At 45.3% G+C, this 26,601-nt stretch overlaps 1 protein-coding gene across 1 annotated transcript in view; it reads left to right on the plus strand.

Annotated features, from left to right (window-relative positions):
* The window catches only part of syt1a (synaptotagmin Ia), a 131,774-nt gene that overhangs the window by 97,470 nt on the left and 7,703 nt on the right, over positions 1 to 26,601 (plus strand). The window contains exons 4-9 of the mRNA XM_062482922.1: positions 230 to 424; positions 9,163 to 9,335; positions 12,425 to 12,541; positions 17,322 to 17,489; positions 18,800 to 18,967; positions 21,106 to 21,223. Coding sequence (XP_062338906.1) covers positions 259 to 424; positions 9,163 to 9,335; positions 12,425 to 12,541; positions 17,322 to 17,489; positions 18,800 to 18,967; positions 21,106 to 21,223 — 910 coding nt within the window. The 5' untranslated portion in view covers positions 230 to 258. The remainder of the gene's footprint in view (positions 1 to 229; positions 425 to 9,162; positions 9,336 to 12,424; positions 12,542 to 17,321; positions 17,490 to 18,799; positions 18,968 to 21,105; positions 21,224 to 26,601) is intronic.

Below are 26,601 nucleotides of genomic sequence, written 5' to 3' on the forward strand. Positions count from 1 at the left end.
CAGCTGCTCTCTCTGGCTCACTCATCTCTCTCTCTTTGTCTCTGTTTCTCTTTCTCTCACTCCATCTATCTCTGTGTCTGGTTTTCTCGTTCTGTTTCTCTCTCTCTCTCGTTTGTTCCCTCCGTCACTACCTTTCTCTCTATAGGTGTTTACCACGCAACAAAGTCCCATTGTTCAACCTATAACGTCCCCTTCTCTGTCTCCCCCCTCCTCCTTGTCTCTGCTGCAGCGTCTGCCTGGCTGGCCGGCACTCCCAACATGACTGAGAGTCGAAGGGAAGCCTTAGCGGCGGCCCCCATGCCCACCAGCGCCACCGCCGCCGGCGGCAACACCACCGAACTGACAGGGTTGGGCCCGGGCGAGAAGGACGAGGCCTTCTCCAAACTTAAGGACAAGTTCATGAACCAGCTTCAAACGATCCCACGTGAGTCACTGTGCCGACCCATTCTTCCAAGCCACAACAGTGCGGTGACTCAGCATCAGGTGCTTTGAACTATAGTGGAGAATAGCCCTTGGACATGTTCGTTGGCATAGAGTTGAGGACAAAAGGGGCAAGGCCATTGAACGGTACTGTTGAATATCAACTGTAGCTGTTTGAAGAGCGGGAATGAATAAATGCTCAGGGTCATTTCTCTTTATCCTTTACTTCTTTCTCACTCCCTCTCCCTCTCTCTGCCTTTTAATGTATAAACGAGAAAGCTAATGGATTTGCTTTCAGCTTTCTGTTTATGTGGACACTCAGAGCACTATCTTTCAATCAACACCCATCTTCCTCAGAGACGGTACAGTCCTGCCCAGCTGTCGACCTATCACTAATGTTCTGCCCTGCTGGATGGAGCATCTCTTTCGCCCGCAGCATCTGCGCCATACAAAAGAACACGAGTGTTCTCCCCTCTTTTGGAATAATGCTCGTCGCCCTTATCCAGTGACTGTGCCACTCAGCTGAGTCCTAAATATAGATGTATCCGTTGGTTCATGTGGAAGTAATTCCCATGTCAGGAAATGGCTTCTGTGAAAAGAGAGGCCCTGTTATTTTTTTTTATTTTTTTATTCCAATGACACCAGTTGTCAAATGACTGCTGTGCTAAGATTTATAAGCCAGCTAGTCTGATAAGTGATTTCAGTTTCTCCATCTGGGGAGGATCACTGACGGCAACAGTTTATTGTCTCTGGGAAATCAATCCCAAATTTCAGCTTCGATAGCCCATGGCTAGTGAGAGTGAACGATGCCCTTTGCTGCTCTGGCACCGGATGCACCCAGTACTCTGGAGAAACCAGAGCAGTGTTGCAGAATGGCACTGGAGTCATCCTGGGTTGAGGTGGAATTAGCTGTGAGGAACAGACAGTATGGAAGCAACGATGTTGCTTTTGTGGAGGTGGAGTTGACTCTTGTGTTCCCGCTTTGAGTAATGAACCTGACTCTATATAGGGAGCCACCAAGACTCACCCCCCCATCGCCCGTTGACAACCCCTTTCCCCTCCCCACCCCCTCCTCTCCTCCCTTAGACACTGGATCTCACAGTATTGAGCTTTCCCCTCCCAAATGCCCACCCCACTGATCCAATGTCTGTGTTTGACGATTGCACACTAACAACCAAGTAATTAGGCTTTTACCATGTTTCACCTCTCTCCCTAATTATCACATTGTGTGATGTGGACAGCGGCTAAATAAGGGGTTGCTGGGTACGCCTCAGACAGAAATGCACATGGAGTGCGTCCCGAAAAAGCCGGTCCATTACAGTGGGGCTTAAATGACTGTTTTTGCTCAGGCTCTCAGTCAAAGGCACTCTCACCCTGCACTGCTGCCAAGCTCGCGATGATGATGAATGCCTGAAGGACTGTCTTTGTGAGACTCCGAAAAAACCATCGATCCTCCCTGTGAGTGCCGGGACAGAGCGTTGATGAAGGATGCGCGAGAGGGGGTGGGGACGTGCTCGCCCGAGACGGCCTGTCAGACCGTGGCAAATGATCCCCGCTGCGTTTATGCACTGCAGTCTGTCCTTACCTCGGTTGGTGTTGGGTGCGATGCATGGGTCTGTCATATCACGCCATCTTGTTTGAGGGTCTCTGGTGGGGTGTGATAATAAGGATCTAGAGATAAAGCTCTGAAGGCAAGATCTCTCCCTCTGCTCCGTCTGCGGGCTAAGGGCTCCTGAAGAGAAGATCACTTTAACAGAGTCTGGAAAACTGCTGGAGCTTCATTTTAGCTTCGACAAACTCCATTACCTTACCTCGTACTTCTTATGAATTGATGTCAGATATTTTGCCTCTGTGTATCATTTCTCATTTAGCTTATTCAGAACCCATTTCATCCCAGCAAGAGCCTATCAAAGTAAACATTTCATCTGAAAGCTCAGGACCATGAATCCCCTGACTTAAATATGACAAATCACATGCTGGCACGCACGCACACACACACAAGGATACAGAGGACTGTGGTCTTGACTGCTTGGTCACTCCCCACTGTGACGTTGCCCTATTTCAAAGAGGTGTCCTCTCACAGAGGGATGGCATAATGAATTTGTCAGCACCCTTACTGAGCACCCCAGGACTCTACTTTCAATGACAATTAACCTCTCAGCACTGAGTCAGTTTAATCCATAACTCCAGGCCCACGCTAGTCATTACTCGAAATAACACTGACCTTATATTGACATTTTCAAAAAATGTGTTCTTGGAGTTTAATTTAGGCTTGTTTTACAGCAACGTACTTTGGTATTTCCAATTCTGTCGATTTTCCAGTGTGCTGCATTTTTCAGCTGTTTTTTATTGGGTATGCTCAAGCCTTCGACGAGAGCACAACCTTTGTTCTCTCACATATATATTTATTATTATTATTTATTTTTGCCCCCCTAAATCTTTGTCAATATTTGGCCTACATAGACAACCTAGGTGTCAAAAGTTTCGTCTTGGTAGCGATTGAGTTGCTTGTATTTTTATTTACGTTCCGTTGCATGGTTTAGGCTGAAGTTAAGTTTTTGTGGCGAAAAGTGAAGCTAACGGTGGCTAATTTGCTAGCCACAGTCACTGACGTTACTAACGTCACTACGTCACTAACGTCACAAAAACACGCATGACTACCTGTAGCAGAACATTCGTTTCGCATCTGTTAACTTGGGGGATAGCTAGGCTAACTATAGCTTTACTGCAAGGCAGCTGCAGAAACGCCACAAGCAAAGAGGCCAGGGTGATAACTATTTACTCATTTTACTTTGTGATGTGAAACACAATTGTGAAATGTAATGTACAATATTAGCTGATATTATTAAGGAAGTAGGCCCACATCTACTTTCGGAAACGGTAGTCTACTATTTCACTGAAGCATTAGCATGACATTAGCCTCTGTTGGCAACACATAGCTACTACAGTGGTCTATGATGCATCTGTTTTCAATCGTTAAAATAAACATTCCTCACAAATACATTTTCGTTGTAGGATTTATTATGACATTACATTACAAGTAAACGATTTGTTGGTGAAATCATCATTACCTGTGGTTTCAAACCAGTGTTTCTCACTGCAACGCTGTAGCTTACGCGAGACACACTACAAAAACATCTACACAGCTGTTTATGAAGTCAAACGGCGACAGAACATGTTCGGCACTCCCCTTACTTAAATCAAAAGTCTTTCAATAGGTGAAACTATCTGACTACTAACCTGAACTTCATTGCCACAGCCTAAACTTTGTCAATCTGTTCATGAAAATAATTAATTTCAGCCTAAACCGTACAACGGAACGTTCAATCGAATTCAACCAACGCAATCGCTACCAAGACGAACACAGCAGTAGTCTAGTACTGTACTGTAGTAGTAGAATTTACCGGGGCAGCTTCTCCACACAGGGCTATATCGCATTTTGCGTTGTTACTGACAATGATCGCTACCAGTGAGCTTTTTATGAATGAGCGATTTTCCACTAAATAAATGTCAAGCTTATTTACGTATTTGGGGGCATTTTTTCAGTTAGCAGATGGTAATGTTTGAATCGCGATTCCATCTTCTACTGCCGGGTAACGTCGTAGAATAATCTTCAAAGGGGGTTCTTTATTAATGAATTAATGCAATATGAGTAGGCTAAATGCCTGAAAATATCACAAGAAGGGAAAACTTAAAAGGACGTTTAAGTCATAGAGATTAGGTCCATTTTTACACCGGTCTGCCAAATTTATTCGTTTTGATTCAGCTAGGCTGCTTCTTGCAGGGGAAATGAGAAGACATCATATTTCATTCTACACTTAACTCGTATTTTGAGTTGTAAATGAGCAGCAAAAAAAAGATGCTTTTAAATCTATGTAATCTTTATAAATAATAAGTATGCATTTTTATATAAAATATACAGAAATATCAGTTGTAAAAATGTCATTCAAAAACGGACCCCTGTGCAACCAACCCAAGCAAGCACACCCTACAATTTCCCCAGAAATTGTACCCTCTCTAGTTTATTTTATTTCCTGGTTGCACCACCCCTAAAGTTCAGCCAAAGATAGTAATCCTCCTTTTATTTGGTTATGTTTGATAGTGCTCACAAGAAGAAGGCAAACCTCATTAGTGAGGATTATTCTGGTAGATCGCTGGAGCCAAACTCAATCTCCCATATCTCCCTTTGGCTTCAGTCCCTCTTCCTCTACTTTGCTTTGGGCTGAGAGAGAGTGCTTCCCATGATGCAACAGGAGGGACTGAAGAGACCCAAGCCAGCTCTCACATAGAGCCAACATCTGACAGACGGGAAGTGTGGACCTTAGAGGGAGTCCCATAGCTCCAGTCCCCCATGCCCTGGCTCCCCTGCCCCATTATCCATGCCCCACCCAACCCCCAGCCCAGGCTGGGCAGAGAGGTTCATGGCCGGAGGATGTGGATGCAAACAAACATCTCCAGTCCCCTCTCTGATCACATATGCATTGTACAAACGCCCTTCACAGCAGGATCAATATTCTTCACAGCTAGCAACAAGATGTTTGTTACATCCACCATTTCAGTGGGTTGATATCTAGTGGTTTCGCAAATGGTTATCAAAGCCCTAATGGAAGCCATTGTCCCATACAGTACCACGGGACCCACTGCTAGGGTTGTTGTTGTCTTTGCTTGAACACACCACAGCAGGAAAGGGCAAGGATGAGGTTCTACTCCCACTGGCATAACAAGATCTAAAGCAGAGGTTAATTGACCAACAGGGTGCTGTCATATTCTATTAGTGTGTTTTCCTCAGTATGGTGGACGTTACCTCACATCACAATCACACAGAACCCTCCTCTTTGAATTCTAACTGTGAATTTGAACTACAGCTCCCCCAGTCGTGTAGCCTGACATTTTCCCTCAAATTGTACCCCCAAAACAAAAACAAGATGGCCTTTTTCAACCTTACTCATTCTGATTGTTTTTCTTTTTCAAAAGCATTTGAGTATCTCTCTCGGGTTCTCTGTAGTAGGTAGAGTTGAAATTTTCAAGGCCCAGTCCACAACATACTGGAGAGTTTATTCTGTTAGAGGGCATTCCGTTTTAGGTAGCAAAGACAAGAACATATTCTCTTAAGTCTCTCTGTTACCCAGACCAGTGGATTTGGTGAAAGGAATATTGAGAATACAAGAAGACAAGGTGTTTGGTGCAAAAACCAAAGTCCTCCCTCACCCTCTCCATGTTGTGAGACTGTCTGGAAGGGATGCCTGGAAGGGATTTGGGGATGCCAAAAATACCTCACTAGCCACCTTCCATCTTCAAATCAAATGGCTGCTCCCTGGCAAAGCTGGCTAGTTTCACCGGCGAGCAGAAGGGCCCTGCTGTGTCCTTGAAGACAGCGGGACAAAGATGGCTGATCAGGCGCTCGTTGGTATGCACAAGTCAGCCTAGTAGGTGTCCCATTGTGTGCCTGATCGCTTTGGCTCCTTTTAACGCACCACACCGGAAAGCTTCTACCGACGCTATAGAAGACGTGTGATTAGGGGCTTTCGCAACCACGTGAACATGGGTTTCAGCAGCTACTGCAGAGAAACTCCCTTTTTACGTTTGCCGTCGCGCGTGGCTGAACGAGAGATAACCACCGCTTAAAGTTGAAGTGCGACATGCAGGCAGTCTTGGCGAGAGAGAGAGAGAGAGAGAGAGAGAGAGAGAGAGAGAGAGAGAGAGAGAGAGAGAGAGGAGAGAGGGAGAGAGGGAGAGAGGGAGAGAGGGAGAGAGGGAGAGAGGGAGGGGAGAGAGGGAGGGGAGAGAGAGAGGGGAGAGAGAGAGGGGAGAGAGAGGAGAGAGAGAGAGAGAGAGAGAGAGAGAGAGAGAGAGAGAGAGAGAGAGAGAGAGAGAGAGAGAGAGAGGAACGTTAATTAGATGTTGCTTTCTGGGACTCAGGATCTTTTAATTAAAGGGACACAAAACTGTCTCGTAGTCTCAGACACATGCTTGATGGAGAAGATTAGGTTTGCAATATTACAATTACATTCCACAGCATCAGGCTAAGCATCACTGCAATAGTTTTTTTCTAGAGTTGAGTTAAGAAGTTGAGTCACTGTGGCAAAATTGTATTTCATGACGCACCAAAGGGTTCTATCAGAGTGCAGTCTGCAGCATCCAATAATGCCAGATTTGGCTAATATAAATCGGTCCATTTACTTAGACTTAAGCGTTAGATAAATCTCCCTTATCCAAGCTTTTATTTGGAAAAAATGTCAATGCCTCCCAGTTCCTTCAGTTGGACGGTTGCTTATCGGCGCGGTTTTCAGGCAGCTTGAAATAAGAACCTGCCACATTTCCGACACTTCCATTAAAAGATAGTCTTCCTCGCCAGTGTGTGGTAAAAATGGGCAGTCAAACAGGTGGAGTTATGGTGTGTGTGAAATGATGCTGTCTCAGCCCATTTCCTCTGCTGTGGCCAAGGTGAAATGTTCAAACCAGTGACCTTGGGGTCAGCCTAGGATGTCAGGATCAAATGGGGGCGTGGATGACCACCGGAGTGTAATATGGTCAGAGAACATGGAGTTGTCAGTGTCTGGATATGCCTGAGGAAATATGTTTGACTAGTTTTCAACTAGCTACCGTACATTTAATGAATGTTGCATGATCAAACAAAAAATACAACTTTTTGACACTGTAAACTTTGTGCCGAAGCCCTGGATCTTTCAACACTGTGTCTATTCAAGCAAAACCACGGTTCTCTGTGGCCAAGGCGAGCTCAAACCTTTCCAAGGGGACTACATCTAATTCTACACCAACCGGGCAAGGCCGAGGCTGTAGATCCTAAAGTTGTTTCAGAGCATCACTCATAGTTTTTCCTTGAAGGAGAGTGCTTATTGATTTTGTCAACAGACCATTTATTTTCACCCTCCATCTCCGTGTAGATCTCGCAGAAGGAAGGGCCCCGGCCTAGTCTTGGCCCGCTAAAGCCCAGAGGACAAAAACAAACACACTAATATACTTCTTCTTTGATGGTTCTTTCTAGTGGCCCGTAGATATGAAGTCTTCAAAGCTGTACTGAAAGGAAGCAAAAATAAATGTGGATTTACAACAGAGCCACTAACCCTCAGTCTGCTGTTTTTTTTCTTCTCCATCTTTCTATACTATAGACAGATTCTTTGGCATTGTTAAGAGTGATTGCGGTTGGGTGAAATGTGGTTTGAGAGATCCCAGATTTCCTCTCACAGTTGTACCTAACATGAACCTCCATCCCACCTGTTGGGGAGACTGCTCCTCCGTCTCATCACAACATGGCAGATAATGGGAGCCCAAAAAGCCCCCGTCCACCAGTCTGTCTCACCGTTGCTCATGGTAAATATTGACAAAACCAAACACGGTCCCAAAATTGGCTTGTTTGCAGATACGTCTGTGTCCCGTTCCGTCGCAAGATGGTGTGGCTCACCAGGTGTTTGATGTTTTACGAGCAGAAGCTGTAATTAGAGCTTGTGAGTGGCGGAGGTGTCTGAGGTGGCGTTGCTCTCCTCATTATGGACAGCACATCTGGGCTGCAGAACATCCCTCCTGATACTTACTTCTGGAGCCCAAATAGAGCTGACAGGCCCACTTTTGTGTGGTGTGGTGTGTATGTATGTATGCGCACATGTCCGTGTGTCTTCTTGTCCCGCATATACACACACGTACTGCCCGAGTCCTTTGTTTAGATAGGCGTCTCCACGTTTGGCAGCAGGCTGTTAGTGCCATGGCTGTGCCGGGGAGTGGAGTGCCTTCCTGTCTGATAGTGACAGTGTTAACTTCTGCTCCGAGCCGTCCTATTTAGTCCTGTCAGACCGTTACAGGACCTGCAGTAAAACACTGTATTCTGAAGTCTCAGTAAGCCTCACCAGAAGAGGATAGAATGAACGGGAGGAAAGGATTTGAGAGAAACCCGAGGCAAGCATGCATGGGGGAAATAAGCCTTGTACCTTTGGTGCAACACCAAATGTATAATTAGGGATGAATCTTAGGCTGCTATAGTGTAAGCCAGAGCACTTCAGAGAGGTGTGTCAAACCAATTAACACAGTCACTGGTGGTGAATCATTGACTCGACACAGTCATGGTACAGTTGATACCCTTCCAAACAGACCCTCCAAATGACTGCACCTCTCAAACCCAACGAGTGCCGTGTGTCAGTGATTGGCGTGAAAGTGTCAGTTGTCTGAGAATCTTTTGTTTAAATGGCAAGTGGAAAATGCCAGCATCTGTTATTTCCACTAAATTGGCTGAGTGTGTTTGCTCAGACATCCAGACGTTCCTCCCAGCGTCGCTGCTTGTGTTCGAAGGCCAGTCGTAAGAGAGGCCTGGTTTGGACTGTCTAGAGTTACCCTAACGTTGATCAAAGCTGCATGCGTGCTGATCCTCAGTGGCAGTCCTCCAACCATGCTTGGTCTTTCACACCAATTAGAATCGATACAGCACATGGAGGGAGATTTTGTTTGGCTGTTTTTCAGACCCCATCAGGGTCTTGTTCTGCAGCCTCTTGAGTACGGGAGTCAGGTGGCTGAGCGGTTAGAGAATCAGGCTAGTAATCAGAAGGTCGCTGGTTCGATTCCCGGCCGTGTCAAATGACGTTGTGTCCTTGGGCAAGGCACTTCACCCTACTTGCCTCGAGGGGAATGTCCCTGTACTTACTGTAAGTCGCTCTGGATAAGAGCGTCTGCTAAATGACTAAATGTAAGTGGTTGACCTCTAACCCCTGTTCCCTGTGTGTCCCCTGTTTCCAGTGCCATCATGGGCCATAGTTTCCATCGCCTTTGTGGCGGTCATCCTGGTCCTCACCTGTTGTTTCTGTGTCTGCAAAAAGTGGATATTCAAGAAGAAGAACAAAAAGAAGGGCAAAGACAAGGGCAAGAACGCCATCAACATGATGGATGTCACCGACGGGGCAAAGACCGAGGTACTGTCTTTGAACTTCTGCCAACGAGCACCTTTAAGACACATTTACAGTTTTTGAGTTTAAAATTATGTTACTTGTTGAATACTGCAATGTTACATATATCTTGATGGTACTATTTATAGTTTTTGTGGATTCAAGTATAGTGCTAGGATTGACAGGAATGTACACATTTTTAACATGTAGACAAATGTAATTGACTGACACATACACCTACAGTGCAGTCCTTGGCATTACCAGTTGCTGCAAACACTTTATTACTGCGTATTTCACAATGATCACATTTATACACGCACACACACACAACTTTGGTTGACACTGTCACGTCTAAGATGACACCTCACCATTTACTCTAATTACAGGACTGTGTGAGGAAGCCTGGTTTTTAGCATCGCAGAGAGACATTTTAAATCTCTCTTCCTTCTTTCATTTTTTTTTTCTGTTATTAGTTCCTTTTTACTCAGTCTACTCTTTTAGAGATTACTAAGTATGGAATTCTATGGTATATTATGAAGTGGTATCAACCCAGAGAAATGACGTTGGCTAATCACAAGTGAAGGGGAGTACATTTTTCGAGACCTCCCTTTCAATTTCTCAAAGATGATATGGCACACGAACACTTTAACCTCGGTTAGTAAACTAATTGCATAAACAACGATTCTCACTTCATCCCCCCCTTAACGGAATAATTGACAATGTCTGTTTAATTTCCAGTCTGTCCACGCCAGCATCACTTACATTATGAAACACTAATGTTAAGTGAGAGAAGGTAGGCTGATTCAGTGGAATTTAGCAGCAGCAATAACTGTCTCACAATAACACATATGTCCCCAGGTGTCTTTACATTTGACAGCTCTGAAAGGTTAATATGTGGACTTAACATATACTATTAGCAATTAGCAATTAGCAATGTCAACTTTGTTGACACGTAATTGGTTAAGGTAGCTTCTTGTTCGGTTCAAGTGTTCACAAGGGATATCTAGACCTTAAAGAAGGTAAACCAGAGTTCTGACTAACCAGAGCCACCCAGTGAGGCTCTTGATCAAATTACTAAGACTACCTAAACAATAGCATAAGAAACGTTATAATGAAAAGTCCAGTGCTCGACAATATACACATTATCTATCTGGCAATTTTGCTATCCTTCAAAGGAAGCCATACAACAAAATACTTCCGTTTAATAAAATCACACCTCTTCTATTGGTCGTAGTCCCTGAAGGCAGAGCCAGCAGCTCCACAGGCAAGCAGTCATTTCTCCTGGTGTGCCCAGACTCTGGTGTTAACTCCTGTGTGTGGTTGTTTTAATTTGTTTCTCTTCCTTCTATGTCCTCCTTATCTGTGTTGTGTCTGATGACTGTTCGGGACTGTCATTGGCGGTAGGTTCCCAATTGCTGTTGGATCTTTATAAGCCTGCTACTCTGACGTTTCCTAGCCTCTTGACAACAGCATACTCCCCTAGAACCACATATATGTAACTATGCATACAGTTCATGTATATCTACTGTATATATGTGTGTATTCCTGCATATGCACATATATATGTACGAAGGAAGCACTGGGTGCGCTTTGACAAGGTTGAACTACATTGATTTTTCACTCACTTGAGAGTCTCTGATGCCTTTCAATTCATCAATTTGCATTTTCGAACGAGTGCCCATAAGCGAATGTAAAATGATTAAGCAGCTAGCTTCTACTAAATGTTCTTTAATAACGCTCCAATAAGAGTACGCCTCAGTCTGAGCTTTGCACTTATTTATATCGACCTTGAGGCAAAGGCCTTATGCCATTTCCACCACGTAGAGCACAGTGTTTTGAATTAAGCTATAAAACATACTGATCAGACTTTCCATTCCAACATTTACCAAGACATGTAGGAACAGTAATTGCAGGCACCGTTCACGGATATCTGCTTTTTACTTATTCATTTTACTCGCTGTCCTCTCCTTCTCTCTGTGTCCAAGCAACACTGATCATTAGAGCTAAGACAGGAATATGTCTGGGTGCACTTTCAGTGTGCTCACCCTTGCACATGGAGACAGATGGGACAAAGCCAAAATGTACTTCAAAACAAATCAATGTTGTTCATCCTTTTTGCTTTTTACACCAGCAACCTTACAAACTAATAGGGCAGGTTCCCATTGTCCTCCACCCCCTCCCCACAGCACCGACACCTAGTGTAACGCTGGCATGTTGCTTATAGCTACCATCTTCATGGGGTTTACACATGCAGCTGAAAGTTATGGTGGCAATGTGACTGTGTCTCCTAAAAGGGATGTGGAGACTTGAGAATGGGGGTTTACACAAAAGCACTGTTCTGTATCTACTGAGAATGCCCTGCATGCATAATGAAAAGAGAAAGTTTGAGAGTTTGGAAAGGCAACCGTTGACACTTGAATGATGAACCTTGAGAAGCTAGTTGTCTGCCTCTTCAATCGCATGCTTTGTAATGACCAACTGACCCCGCCCCACTGAGGTCATGATCCACCGCCACCCTCCTCCTCCTAACCAGCCAGCGAAGGGCTACTTCTCTCTTCTTCTTCTTCTCTACGCTCTTTTCTCACACCATTTTCTCTCCAGACATTTCCCAGTTGATTAGTTTCTTCCAGAAACTCAATCTGCTTGAAATAACATCACAGGAATAGTCTTGCAATGATCTCTCTCTCTCTCTCCCCTCTCTCTCTTTCTCTTGTCACTGTCCCTCTTTCGCTTTCCCCTCACCCTGTCTTACTTTCTCCAGCTCGTGCACTCCCTTTCTCTCCCTCCTATTTCTCATATTCTTCAAATGACTCCACTTTACTCTCCTTTTTTACTCTCCTTTTTTTCTCTCTGCTCAGTTTTTCAGAACCACATCATCAAGGGTCTTGACCTGAGCATAGAGCATGTACTAGTCTTAACTGCTTTTGTGGTTTAGTGCTTGCTCCCCCCCCCCCCCTCCTCCCAAACTAAAAAAGAAAGGCAGCTTTTCAGGAGCGGGGTTCTGCGAGCAAGCCTGCTGGCAGGCCGTGGGTCTGGGCCACAGTCGGGCGGGGCCCGGGCACTGACACCTCCCGGAGACACTGACTCTTGGTGGGTGTGTCCTTCAGGCCTTGAAGGATGAGGATGATGCCGAGACAGGGCTGACCGATACGGAGAAAGAGGCGGAGCCCAAGGAGGACGAGAAACTGGGCAAATTACAATACTCGCTGGATTACAATTTCACTGAGAATACGGTAAGGGTCCGCTCTCCGAATCGCCCTGTGTGTGTCGTTGTTGAGAAAGGTCCTCCTTCGTAAGTATGGTCACCCGCCCCTCCTCTGTGGTGGTCCATCCCTTCTTCTGCCCCCTCCTCTGTGGTGGTCCATCCCTTCTTCTGCCCCCTCCTCTGTGGTGGTCCATCCCTTCTTCTGCCCCCTCCTCTGTGGTGGTCCATCCCTTCTTCTGCCCCCTCCTCTGTGGTGGTCCATCCCTTCTTCTGCCCCCTCCTCTGTGGTGGTCCATCCCTTCTTCTGCCCCCTCCTCTGTGGTGGTCCATCCCTTCTTCTGCCCCCTCCTCTGTGGTGGTCCATCCCTTCTTCTACCCCCTCCTCTGTGGTGGTCCATCCCTTCTTCTGCCCACTCCTCTGTGTTGGTCCATCCCTTCTTCTGCCCCCTCCTCTGTGGTGGTCCATCCCTTCTTCTGCCCCCTCCTCTGTGGTGGTCCATCCATTCATCTGCCCCCTCCTGAGACGGTTCTGCAGAGCAGGTTATGCATAACCCTGTCACAACATTGCTGCACACCACAAGAGGTTCACGGTAGGCAACTTTGTGTTCCTGTTCATCACTTCCTGTCCTCTTTTTCTAAGGACTAACTTGGGATTTGCAGATCTCTCCCCCCAAAAAATCTAATGTGCTCTTTCAGCCTCAACCAATCGCGGTCCCTGCTGAAACCCATCTGGGTTTTTTCACAGTGGCTGAGTTTTAAAAGTAGAGAGTCTACAGGAGCAGAACAACTTCCTGTTGGCAGATGTTCAGTGACAGATAATAGAGGCTGGGCATGAGCACGGGACTAGATCTCACTGGGCTAGCTAACTCTCTGCCATAAACAAACCTGACAGACTGGGATTACCTGCTAACATGCTTCACGGACCCACAAACACAAACAAACACACGCGCGCACACATACTCAAACAGACACAGACATATACAAACAAATATGCTCACGTGGTATCCTTCTCAAATCAGTTTCCTCAGTGGTGATGATAGCAATAATGATGATTACTGTGATAATTGTGAGTATGCTAGTAATCACAATATTATCATAAGATAATCATCACCAATCATAAAAGGCACCGAACATGGGACATTTTTCACAAGCTGACGTTCGCTGTCAAGCGATGGGAGAAACTAGTCGTTTTGTGTGTGTGTGGGGGGGGGGGACTGTCCAATCACATGTGAAGGACACCTGGAATGTCAGGCCCACCTCGCCCAGTCAGTGGACAGATTAATTCTAGCTGGAGAAGCGAACACAACGAACCTTCTTCCAGTCTGACTTACCTCCAGCTCAGTGACAGGATGAGAGTCAAATAAGAGCTCAAATGGTTTCGTAACACTTGATCAGGTTGCACAGGTTTTTAAATCACAGAGAAACGTAAATGGGTCCACTTGAGGGAAATTGGCATAAGTGATTGTTTCACTCTAACAGTCTAGAGTGTGTGCATGTATTTGTGTGCGAGTGTGCATGCGTATGGATTTTGTTGTAACGTAATCTGCCCTCTTTAGCTGAATAGAGTAAAGTCTTGCTTGAATGGTGAAGTGAGAGGGAGAGAGAGGAAAAATGAGGTGTAAGGTGAAAATTCAGTTTGTTTACTTTGGTTAACCAGCAGTGATGGGTGATGCGGCCAGTGACTCTTGAGACCAGGCTTTTAGTGCTAATGAGAGCTTGGGAAGGGAGCTCGCTACTGAGAGAGAGACAGAGAGAGACAGAGAGACAGAGAGACAGAGAGACAGAGAGACAGAGAGACAGAGAGACAGAGAGACAGGGAGGGAGGGAGGGAGGGAGAGGGAGAGGGAGAGGGAGAGGGAGAGGGAGAGGGAGAGGGAGAGGGAGAGACAGGGACGGGGGAGAGAGGGAGAGCATTGTCCAATAACCCTCAGAGGAGTCCTCACGTGCCACACAAACATTTTACATTTACGTTTACATTTATTCATTTAGCAGACGCTTTTATCCAAAGCGACTTCCAAGAGAGAGCTTTACAAAGTGCATAGGTCACTGATCATAACCACGAGATAGCCACAAAACATTGCGAGTAGCCAAAACATGAAGCACACATTGTGAACAACCAAAATAAGTGCCAAAGGGAAGAACCATAAGAGCATGTAGTTAAACAAGTTACAATTAAACAACATGAACTGCTATAAGTGCAAGTGTACCTGTGGAAAAAGCAAGCAACAATAATAAAAACAATATATCACAGCGAGTACAAAAATTTAAGTCAGTTACCACTAACCACAAGAGCAACAAGTCTCTAAGCAAGAGTCATTGTGATCCTTGAGGAAACTAACATCGGGTCAAGCGAACCATTCCTAAGTACCGTTGTACTCCCGGAACAAGTGCGTCTTGAGCCTTTTCTTGAAGGTGGAGAGACAGTCAGTGTCTCTGATGGAGGTGGGGAGTTGATTCCACCACTGGGGGGCCAGACAGGAGAAGAGCTTGTGTTGGGACCGGGCGGTCTTGAGCGGTGGGACCACCAGGCGGTTGTCTGAAGAAGACCGTAGGTGAGACTTGATGTAGACGGGTGCAGTCCCGTTCACTGCTCGGAAGGTCAATACCAGGGTCTTGAATCTGATACGGGCCATGATAGGTAGCCAGTGGAGAGTGATGAGGAGCGGGATAACATGGGAGCGTCTGGCTCCAAGCAACACAAGCATAACACCGCTCCCTCATCACCATTCCCCATCACGCCATTCATCAGCCTTTTAACACGTCTAACGGGAGACTTTAAGCTTTCAGGAACAAGAGTCAATGGTCTGCATAACCATTTTAAACAGAAATAAATAACCCTCATATGATACTCTCAGAACATCCTCTCTTCTCTACCTGGGCCTTTCTGTCATAGCCCAGCCATACAGGTGACCTCCAAAACAGGACCAGTATTAGGAAACCGTAAGAAAGATTACAGGAAAAGGGGATGTGAGAGTTAGTTTTACATCCCCCTAAGGCATGGCAGCCACTTCTTTGAAGTGTGAGGTTTGTGTGCATGCATGCGTGTGTGTGTGACAGAGAGAGAGAGCGCGCTGTTGGAGTGGGGCCCATTGCAATAGGACAGGACAATGTGCCAGGAGCTGAATCACCAGCATGTCCACGCTGCTTGGTTCTCTGCCCCCCGGACCTCCCGTCTGTGTCCAATATCCCACAAACACAGCGGGGTCACGACCTGGTGCAGGCTGTGCTGACACACTCCCGCTCGTCTGTGAAACACACTTCATGTGTCGTCGCTGTTTGTCCGCTGGCGAGCCTCTTGACGATTGGCTCAATTGCCTTTTTAGAGCCTATCCTGTTTTAATTGCGATAGTGTTCATAATTGTTTGGTACGCACATTTATTTGAAGTGTGTTCATTTTAAGATAAATGTTTTGTTTTTTGACAAACCGCCAATCGACACCCACCCGAGGACGATAAAGTTGAAGGTCGTCCTTCAACAAGCGAAAACAACGTTGACCTCCACTGTCCTCCTCTCTGTGATGATGAGGCATTATGGGTAATGCGGTTCACTGTAAATACACTGTGACACAACGCTGTAGCAAGACATGACACTGAGCCTCTGTTTATGGCTATGCTACAATCGAAGGGACATCACGCCAGGATGAATAGTCACACAGTCACAGAGTGCTGTCCCCCATCTGAGCTGGGCCAAACAAAACTCCAGTATCCAGGTAATTGTACATATTCTCATCGCTTGTTGGGCTATTTTACATGTTTTGGTGAGACCATTTTAGAGTTTTTATATCTGTCTGTGTACAGAATCTCTTAAAAGTATAGTGTCAGTGCAACCGTTTTGTGACAATGTTATGCATTCCCTGACAGTGCATTTTTGCACAAGACAGTCATGATCGAGGACGGTCCATGCTTTTCCCATGGTGCTCCCTGTGTGTGGCGTTGTGGCGTACTTGTGTGTAAACCGTGGGCAGAATGTGTGTGTGTGTGTGTGTGTGGAGTATTCAGCGTGGTCGTCTGTACCGTCCATCAACCCCCATCTCCGCCCTAACCCATCTCTTCAAGAAGACCTTTCTCTGCTGGACTCCCACCACCATCTCTCCTCTGTCAGGTTCCAGCATCTGTCAGTGCACCAAATCCACCCCTTTCCTTTATTGTGCCACATGGTCCACACAGGTCTCTGACAGCTGGAGGGCTCCATGGCTGAGTGGCCCTGTCGCCCTCCAGATTGCCAATTGATGGCAGCCTGATAGGATGTTGATTGACTGACTAGGCGGACCCGTAAGAGGCCTTGAAGGAGGTGTCCCCTGACTGGCAGGTCAATCAGCCTTCCAGGGCCTCCGCTGTGGTTATCAATTATCAGCCCTATGTGGGGGAGAGAGAGAGAAAGAGAAAGATGGGGGAGAGAGAGAGAGACGCGCAGCTAGGTTGGACTCTCACTCTGAGTGACTCTCACATTCGCAAAAAGTCCGGGGAGTGTTATGGCGTGATGGAACATTAATATCACCCACACAACCATCAATTATTCATCATCTGAAGACTTATCTGGTGCCTAAAACGGTTTCTACAGAGACTCGAAACACGATACACTAGACAGATATCCAGTTTAAAGACGGATTCTTGTGCCACACACGCTCGCGCTAGTGACAGGACGGCATATACAATGACTCTCATAGCAAGAGTCCCTCAGTTCAGATGCTCGTCTCAAGATGGTGGTGGAATGACAGTGCAGGCTTTGCTGGCTGCTGTTAGCTGGGCTGGAGTGGTACTGACTCGTGTCTCCGCTCTCCCTCTTTTCATCTCCCACGCTCCTCTCAGCTCATGGTAGGGATCATCCAGGCTGCCGAGCTGCCTGCTATGGACATGGGAGGCACCTCTGACCCCTACGTCAAGGTCTACCTGCTACCGGACAAGAAGAAGAAGTTTGAGACCAAGGTCCACAGGAAGACCCTTAACCCTACCTTCAACGAGCAGTTTACCTTTAAGGTACAGTACAGTCTGAACACAAATACGGTGTGAATTATGTGTAGAGACATCTTGTATGCTAGGTATGCACAGTATACATATGTAGTACAGATTGTAGTTGCAGTAGACTGTTTGTTAGTTCCACTGACAAACTAATTTGCATGCAGTGGTGGATTCTGTGAAGGTGTAGAGACAGCGACCAGCTGGCACATTAACAAGCTCCTGACAGACTGCCTCACATACAAACACACACACACACAGACACACACACACCAAAGTGGTGTGATTTGGATTAACATAGGCAGATGCACCTTTCCTGCCTTGGCCTAGATTTGAGCAAACATTTCCCAGTCTTGAATGTGTGAATGTTACCCTGTGGTGGAAAAGTTTAGTCACTCAACCAGCGGGGGTAGAAATCCACAGATGTCTGTCTGCTGTGAGAAATAAGCAGCTTGTGGCAAGTTTTCTATACGGGTGCCAACTTTTCTTCTATTCCCGTCTCTGGAATACATTAAACGTGTAGACTATGAAGACGAAGGAATCCCAGTCCCACAGTTCCACAACCAGCCTGTAATTCCAAGTGTGCAGGTTATTGAAATGAAGGAGTCAGTAGAGTGGCTGTGAGATAGCGTCAAGGACAAACCCTGGGCGCTTATCTCTTCTCCAGCCAATCAAGCAGTTTGTCGCTGTGTTGTGACAAGTCCACATTGTATAATGAGTTTTGTCTTGAAAAATGTCTCAATTGGAGGCAATCAGGAAATCAAAATCCCAGACAGCATGCTCACAATCCCCCCAGCACACTCACACACACGCACATATCTTTTTCACCTTGCCCGCAACACCAACACTCCAGAACATAAATACACACCGAGGCACACACACTTGCTGGATCGTAATACACATGAACATGAACACACACACACTCACTGTCCCTGAATCTGCTCCAGATCAGGCAGTCTGTCAGTGACAGGGATGGAGGAAGCGTGTGTGATTGATTAGCTAGGCTCTACATTCTCAACTTCCCCAACACACTCTTCCTGATCCCAAGTCCTTGACATGTAATTACCAGCACCTAGCAGGACTGCTCCGATTCACTGAGTCTATAAGGCTGGACACCCATTTGAACTACATGCTTACCAGTACAACTACCATTCGTCAGTATCAATAGTTAGTGTTTTATGCAGATTTGTATTATATTATAAACTCATCAATTGATATCGGTTTATTCAGACACCGTGCACTCTCCTGTTTATTCCAGACCTGGACTTGAAACGTTTCAGCCAACCAGCCCTCTTCAGTGGTGTGACCAGTATGGCTTTTAACTCCCTCAGGTGCCCTATGTGGAGCTGGGAGGCAAGACTCTGGTGATGACCGTGTACGACTTTGACCGCTTCTCCAAGCACGACGCCATCGGCGACATCAAGGTGACCATGAACAAGGTGGACTTCAGCCATGTGACGGAGGAATGGAGGGATCTGCAGAGTGCTGAGAAGGAGGAGGTAAGGCCACAGAAGAAGACATCTAACAGCTGCTAAAGAGGGTTGATGTCGAGAAAAAACGCACCATTTCAGATGCAATTGTTGTTGTTTTTCTGACAATAATCATATTATTGTGTTAAACACGTGTTGTTGAGATGCCATTGCAGGTTGAGGGGCCATAGCCTGGGTAATCTCTCTCTTATGGAAATGTCAACCCTCCATGTGTTCCCTTCCACTAATAAGAGTATGGCTTCCAGCCTGCAGTTGGGGATATTCAATTTTCATGGTAAATGTCATGGCATTATAGCATTTAAACATTGGTTGCTAGGAGAACTTGTTTTTTGTGCTCAGTTTATGTGAAGGTTAATTATAACACTTTCTGAGGCCTGATGCTGCCAAGTAGTTGAAGGGCAACAGTGAAGGTTGAAGCCTGTCCGTGTTGCGCTATACGCTGACTCCGTGTCAGACAGCATCCCTGTACAATTTCATGCAAGGCTTGAGACGTTGTAATACTGCCTTTAAAGCTAGAAAGTGCCATTGACTGTCTTTTGGTGAAATTGCCACTTTCACTGAAGAGTCGAGCCAGTGTTTCAACTTGCCGTAGTCAACTCTGAAATGTGGTCATTATGTAAGGACTTTATGTGTCACAGAATCCTTGCGCCATACCTAGGTGACCGTAAGGGACAGTAGTGCATGTGATATGGGAAAATCTTTGCTAAAAGTTGTGCTTGTTGATTCAGAGTCTTGGATAAAAGTGGGTAGGGTGATAAACAGACATACTTAACAACTTCGACCTGCTTCAATAGCTGCAAATTACAACCAACAAAGGTCATGCCAAACGCAGGCTCTCTCTGGGATGGCTAACAACAACTGAGACTCTATATCCATTCTGTAAATAGTCATTGCAGTGGGTTCAGCTATTTCAAACACAGTCAGATTTTCATGAAGCCAGTCCTTTGTAAACCTCAAAAGAGCTTGTACGCTTTGAGGTACTGGTATTTCCCTGACAAACTGTCCTCAAAATTGCATATTCTGTCAAGAATGGGGGGAAAAAAGATTCACAGCAATGTCCCTTCAGTAAATGTGCTTTTCATCCTCGCAAAAGGAATTGAAATAATGGACATGTTATTCACCTGCGAACGACCTGTCTCTGTCATTCATCACGTCAGCCAAGCTCACCTCAGAGTATACATACAAACTGTGTTTACACAGTGAAGTCTACATCCTCAACCTGTCATACCAAACATGAACAGTTCAGCAGAGAAGAGGTTCTCCCAACTCAAAAGGCTGTGGCTGGCCTTTTTCAGTTATTCATGGAATACATTAGAGTGTGATTGGCGCTCCAGACAAGCGTGATTAATATCGCAGTCTCTCTCTAGCTCTCAAGCCAGTCTCCCAGGAGTGTGTATTTATGTTGATTAAACTGAAGTTGCAGTCATTAAGGTGAGAGTCTATTTAGGCATTGTGAGGTTTTGTAGAGAGGTCTAGCTGCTGGACAGAATGGTGAAATGAATGGGACTTAATGATGACAGTCCTGGGTTGAAACACAGCCACTGACTGCCCCCTTCTACTACACACAATCCTGGCAACCCTATTACAATCCCCCCACATGCTATTAAGCTGCAGTGGGAAAATGGGATGTGATTATAACTGGATGAAAATCCTTACATATAAAACAAAAGTCGATATGCAGGCCTATTTAGGCAAAAGGTGATTTATAATGGTTGTTGTTAATGGCTGTTTTCAGTCAGTGGTAATGCTATTATATGAGAGAGTTATTGAGTGCTCGTCTGTTCCCCTTGTTACACTGAGTAATGCTAGAAATAGGTATCAGGTTCTGTTCCCAGTATGATTACTATCATTTATTTTGTTGCTGATGTGTGTGACACAATAGAATGATTGAAGTACTTGGTAATGGCTCTTTAGCGAGAAACAAACCTTATAACCTTGGCAATTTTCCAACCTCCATGTTGTCAAACTAAACAGTTCTAAGCTCACAGCATGTAGTGAAAGTTTCTGGAGACAGCATTGTATAAGTCCCTTGACAAAACACTTCAAAGTGATAATGGGTACTGGTCTTGATAATGCATTTTTGATTTGATTTTTCAATCTATGATTAACCGGTCTGAAACCGCCATCTTCCTCTTTCTCTCACACAGCAAGAGAAACTTGGAGATATCTGTTTCTCTCTGCGATACGTCCCTACTGCTGGAAAGCTGACCGTGGTCATCCTGGAGGCTAAGAACCTGAAGAAGATGGACGTGGGAGGCTTGTCAGGTGAGCCAAGATGCTCCCAAGCCCCCCGCCCCCCCAACCTGTTTCAGCCCTTGAAGTCATTGGAGTCCTTTCTGTGTCTGTTGTTTCATTATAACAGAGCGTACTGCAGTTTAAACTATCGGTTTTATGTGGTACACATTGATGTACATTGTTTTCAATTGCTATCTTCACGACAGCCTCATATGTTGTGTCACAAAATGTACCTTTGGCTCCAAATCTCTCTGTCTTTCTCTGAGTTTCCCTATCCCTACCCAACCTGCAAAACATTGCAAAACCAAGCCAACTTTGGAACTGGGTACATTGATAGGAAGAAGGCTTTTTCTCTTAGAACAACTCTATTGTATTGTCTTGCACAATTCCCTGTGGAGACACCAACACAACTAGGCTAGAGCCAGGCTCCCAGAAAGGATCATTTGTGTGGGAGGAAACAGACCACCACCTAGCAGACCTGCTGTTGTGTGGGAGAAAACACACATATGACCGCTAATGATCGCTGTGGGCCGTAATGATCACGCTGAGGCTTCTACATCGAAGGAGGTCCCAGAGCTATCACTGAAAGAGCTTTGAAATTCCAGTGTCCCCATCTAGACTGACCCTATTTTTTATTTTCAATTTTCAACACACAGGTCCCCTCTGGAAATTGAGCCAAGCACCATGGTAACCGAATGTGTCACTTGTTAGAGGGGTAGAACTCACATGCATGTGTGTGTGTGAGTCTGCGTGTGTGTATGAATCTATCCAGCACTGCCTCAAATCACACAGACTCAGGTCACTAGGGGGCTCAGGGGCTGACGATGACATGATGGACATCAGACACCCCCCCCCCCCCCCTCAATGCTTCATCAGAAATCCTACACCGCCATTCAGGTTTCCCATGAAGCAACTCATTTTCTGTTCATATTCTCTTTTCATAGAACGTCAGGTCCAAATTGCAGTTCATTTCCTGTGGTTGAGAGTGAGACCCAATTCCTTAGCCAGTTGTGTGCGTGTCATTTCCTGTTGTGGAGAGAGGCTCAGCTCTATAGCCGGCTATGTGCGTGTCATTTCCTTGTACATTTGACTACTCCATTCATGCACCATGAATAGGATTGCACGTTAGTGATTCCTCTCTCCACCCATACACAGTTGCGCACACACATCAAAACACATACAACCATGTTCACATGCTCACCAACTCACCCACCATGCACCCTCCAGTCCATTTCTCTGCCCGTCTCTAAGTACCCCCCCTCTACTCCCCCTCTCTTCCCCCTCTCTCTCCTCTTGTCTCCCTCTCCTGTTCTATTTCCCTCTCCGCCTCCTCTTTCCCCCTCTCCTCCTGTTCTCTCCCCTTCTCTTCTTTCCCTCCCCCCCCCCTCCTTCTCTCCCTTTATTTCCACTTCACCGCTTCAGACTTTCTCCACTGTAATTATCATGCACCTGGCTCCCTTCTCCCCACTCCTGAGAAGCCGGACCAGGCCCATCAGAGCCCGACCACCCCACGATAGCACTCTGCACATTAACCCTCGTACTGCCTTCGGGTCACATGACCCAAAGGTTCATAACGAACCATCGTTGTGTTTACCCAATTTTACCCAATACAAAAACAAATTAAAATAATTTTCTTTTAACCTTTGCAATGTGGGGGGTCTGAGACAGCCTAGCTGTTAAAAGAAAATGCTTCACTTTGTCTTTGTATGCGGTAAATTTGTCGCAATACGACGGTGGGTCACAATGACTGATGGGTCAGAATGACCCGAAGATAACACAAGGGTTAAGAGCCCAGGGTTTTCTCTCATCTGTCAGACAACCGCGGGTAGCCATTAGGCCTCCAAAAAACACTCATTTGCTGCTTTTTTATGCCGCTACCAGTAGCTTTCACCTGTGTCCATTTGCATGGCAGGATTGGCCACATCCTGAGCTGTCAGTCAAACTGACGAGCTAATAGGAAGGCAGGCGGGGAGGTGGTTTGAGGACAAGACATTGACTTTGGAGCTAAAGGGGAAATAGACAGAAATAGAAACATGGATTGACATTTAGTGCTTGTGTGTGTGATAATCCATACTCCCTACTAATTTGAGCATGTTTTATGTATACAGTAGTGTGTGCTTAACAGGTCAGAGTTGAGTGATGTCAGGGATTTCAGCTTGACTGTATGGTAATAGTGGCGTGGGTTTCCATCATGTTTGCCTGGGAATTCTGATTACCATAGTAATAACATGTGGTGTACTGACTTACTAGGTGGATGTTTGGGGGTTCGTGTGAGAGAATGTGAATGTTGTATCAGACCTTGTGATGGTCATAGAATAAATTAATATTCATGTTTTGTGGTGAAATGTAAATTCTGACATTTCTCATGATTACCTTTGATACTTCTGATTTGATTGAAAAATCCATTGTTTTCTCTGTAGAGGCCATGTGGATTTTACTCTAGCTCTGTTTTAAAAGAAAGCCAAAAAATATATATTTTTATAATATGTCAAAAGACATTTATTTTACTTTACTTTACTTTTATGTTTATTAGAAATATGTTTTTAGATATTTTATAATTTGGTAAATGGTCGTATAGTCTCGTTTGTCAAAAATCTAAACATACCAAAAATCCAAAAACTTGCCTAATTTTCTTTTTCGCTCCTCACTAAGAAAACAAGTTGAAGAAGTCTGATTTATATTTGTTTCTGAGAGAGAAGATTTATAGTGTGAGGACAAGGAAGTTATCCTGAAGTGCACAGTATGTGGTTTCTGGAGTCAACTTCAAAGCCCTAACAGATGGATGAACTAATAGGCATGTGTGTAATAACAACCATTTGAAACTATCTCTTCTCATGCCACAGACGGAGCTTGAAAGAGATTAATTGATGGAATGTGATGAGTAGTTTATATGGAGTTCCAGAAGGTCTGCATGAGTTAACTTCTAGAATCTTCCCTCTCCTGATTGACTAGTGTAATTACAGCTCTGCTGATGAAACATACAGTAGGTGTTCTCATTAACAGAAGTATCATTTTTAATAATTTTTGTTTGGCCTTTAAAATATGTGCTGCAGTGTTGTTACTAAAACAACTAGAGCAATACTATAAATTCAAGCTTAAGCTTTGCTAACCATTCAGACCGTTACACAAACATACATATTATTTAATTGGACAGGCAGTCTCATTCTCAGTGTTGCATTGCACAGCACAAGATTGGTGAGAACACTAGTTCTGGTTAATGAGAGACTATCATGATAAACTATTAGACCATTGTTTCAAAGTCACCACTGCCTTGCAACTGCACAATTCATACTTTTCCTTAGTTTCTATAAACTCCGTAGAAAGTGACTCAGTGGATTAACTCCCACTATGTGACCATCACTACAGTGAGTTGCTTCAGGTTGAATGGAAACTTTACTTCACAAAGCCTCTTGAAAGGTTTACATGCAGCATTGTGATAGTAGTTTACCATTCAATTTATGGTATGGGCCTTAAAGGTACATAGGGGGGCCTATAGAAAATATCCCTTTAAATAAGAACATAACAAAGCTAATGTATATGACAACCCTTGACTCGTAACTCACTCTCGCTCTGACATGTACTGTTGTCAACCCACATTATGGGTTGTGAGGTCCATTAAGGCAGTACCACATAGTACCTGTATTATCAAAGGCAAGTACTGTATCAGTCCTGTACCCCTGCAGTAGTACTCTAAGCTCTAAGTGTAAGATAAAGAGGTGTAGTGGTGGGGCTTTGGATGAGGACAGGGACACTAATGGGGATATTGTCTGTCGCGTGGCAGCCTCTCGGATATCGAGGCTGCTTATAGCAGGGTAATGGCCCTCGGTGGGGAGGTTATCATATCACACAGGCCTGGGTCAGTAATGAAGCCGAACTACTGCTCGCTCACACACAGGTGCACGTGCGCAAACAAACACACCCATGGAAGCACACACACAAACACACGCACACCATCAGCATGCTTCTCATCTGTGGCATTTTTTGTTGTTTTTGTTTGGCAGGCTTTGCTCCTGCCTGGCTGGTTAAAAGAGAGCTTCTGGACTCTGAGCTATTACAGATAACATTACTGGACATAGTGAAGGGCAAGGGGTCTGTTGGGCCATTACACCACAGGACTAATGAGTAGGAAAGCTATTTGGAGGTGATTAGTGGATGTCAAACTTTGTTGTTCTGTGTGGGCAATGCGTGGGTGCACATCGTCTTTGTCAATGACTCTTTTTTTTTTCAAGTGTGTGTGTGTACGTGGCCTTTTGTATGAGCGTTTGTGTGTGTCATGTCGGATCCAAAGCAGTGAGACTGAGATGACAGTTGGGCTTGGGTGCCCCTCCTCCATAGCTCATCTAAGATGCTGGGATGGGAAACTAAGATGACAGCTGAGCTATATATAACCTGGTTGTGTTGATGTTCATTCAGACTCAGCCAGATCCTTCACCCTCGACTCTGGAGTAGACACAGTTAACACTCTTCCTTTACCAAGAAGGCTTTTGGTTTGTATGATGATAAATCGCTCAAAAGATTTTATTATGACTGACATTGATAGCCTGTCCCGTCATTCACTGTCCTTATAAGCAGTAATTAGCGATCAATAATTAGCAACAACCTTAAAAACTATTTTTGGTGAGATTTGAGGTGGATGTGTCAGACAGGCTTGGTTTGAAATACAGGAACTGTTTGTCTGGAAATGTGTTACATTATGTGTTTGTAGAGAGGCTCTGCTTTAGGCCGCTACACAGATTTATCATATGAGACAGGTTCTGGTATTGGCCCATTCACACCTGCACCTGACAATCTTTTTGAGAAACTTGCTACTTCCTGTTCACTGGCTGCGCATTATCCACTGGCATCGCATTTCTCCATAACACCTTGGCCCAGAGCGAGGAACAAGTGACATACTCTTGCCTCCATGGCACACCCTCTCTCAAACACACAAACAAGAAAAGCGTTAGCTGTTAGTGATGCACCCATTGCAACAGCGGCAAAGCCACTCATCCACAAAATAGAGATTACAGTCGTCTGTGATGAATCGGCAAAATTAGCCGGATATGAGTTGTGCTGAGCTTCTTCAATAACACAATAATACCCAGTCTCCCTCATCTACCAGCTGCAAAGATAACAGGTGCCTGGATAGCGCTGTCACGATGCAATGATGTTTTTCCAGCGGCAAATGGATAGGTTATCAGTGATCGACCCGGCGGTTTGTTGTGGTGTGTGTTCAGTCTCAGTCCCTGAGGAGAGGAGGGAACTCTTTTCAGAGTTGAGAGGCGGCTGAATTAGAGTCAGACAAGTGTTCCGAGGTGGGCGACAGTCTGAATTTGAAGCAGTGGGAGATCAGAGAAGTTTGGAGATAGAGATGGAGGAAGTGATCCTCAGGGCCTGTCTCTTGTTTGGTGTCTTTTTTTTCTCTTCTA

The sequence above is a fragment of the Osmerus eperlanus genome, chromosome 17, assembly GCF_963692335.1.
Source record: "Osmerus eperlanus chromosome 17, fOsmEpe2.1, whole genome shotgun sequence".
NCBI classification, from domain to species: domain Eukaryota; kingdom Metazoa; phylum Chordata; class Actinopteri; order Osmeriformes; family Osmeridae; genus Osmerus; species Osmerus eperlanus.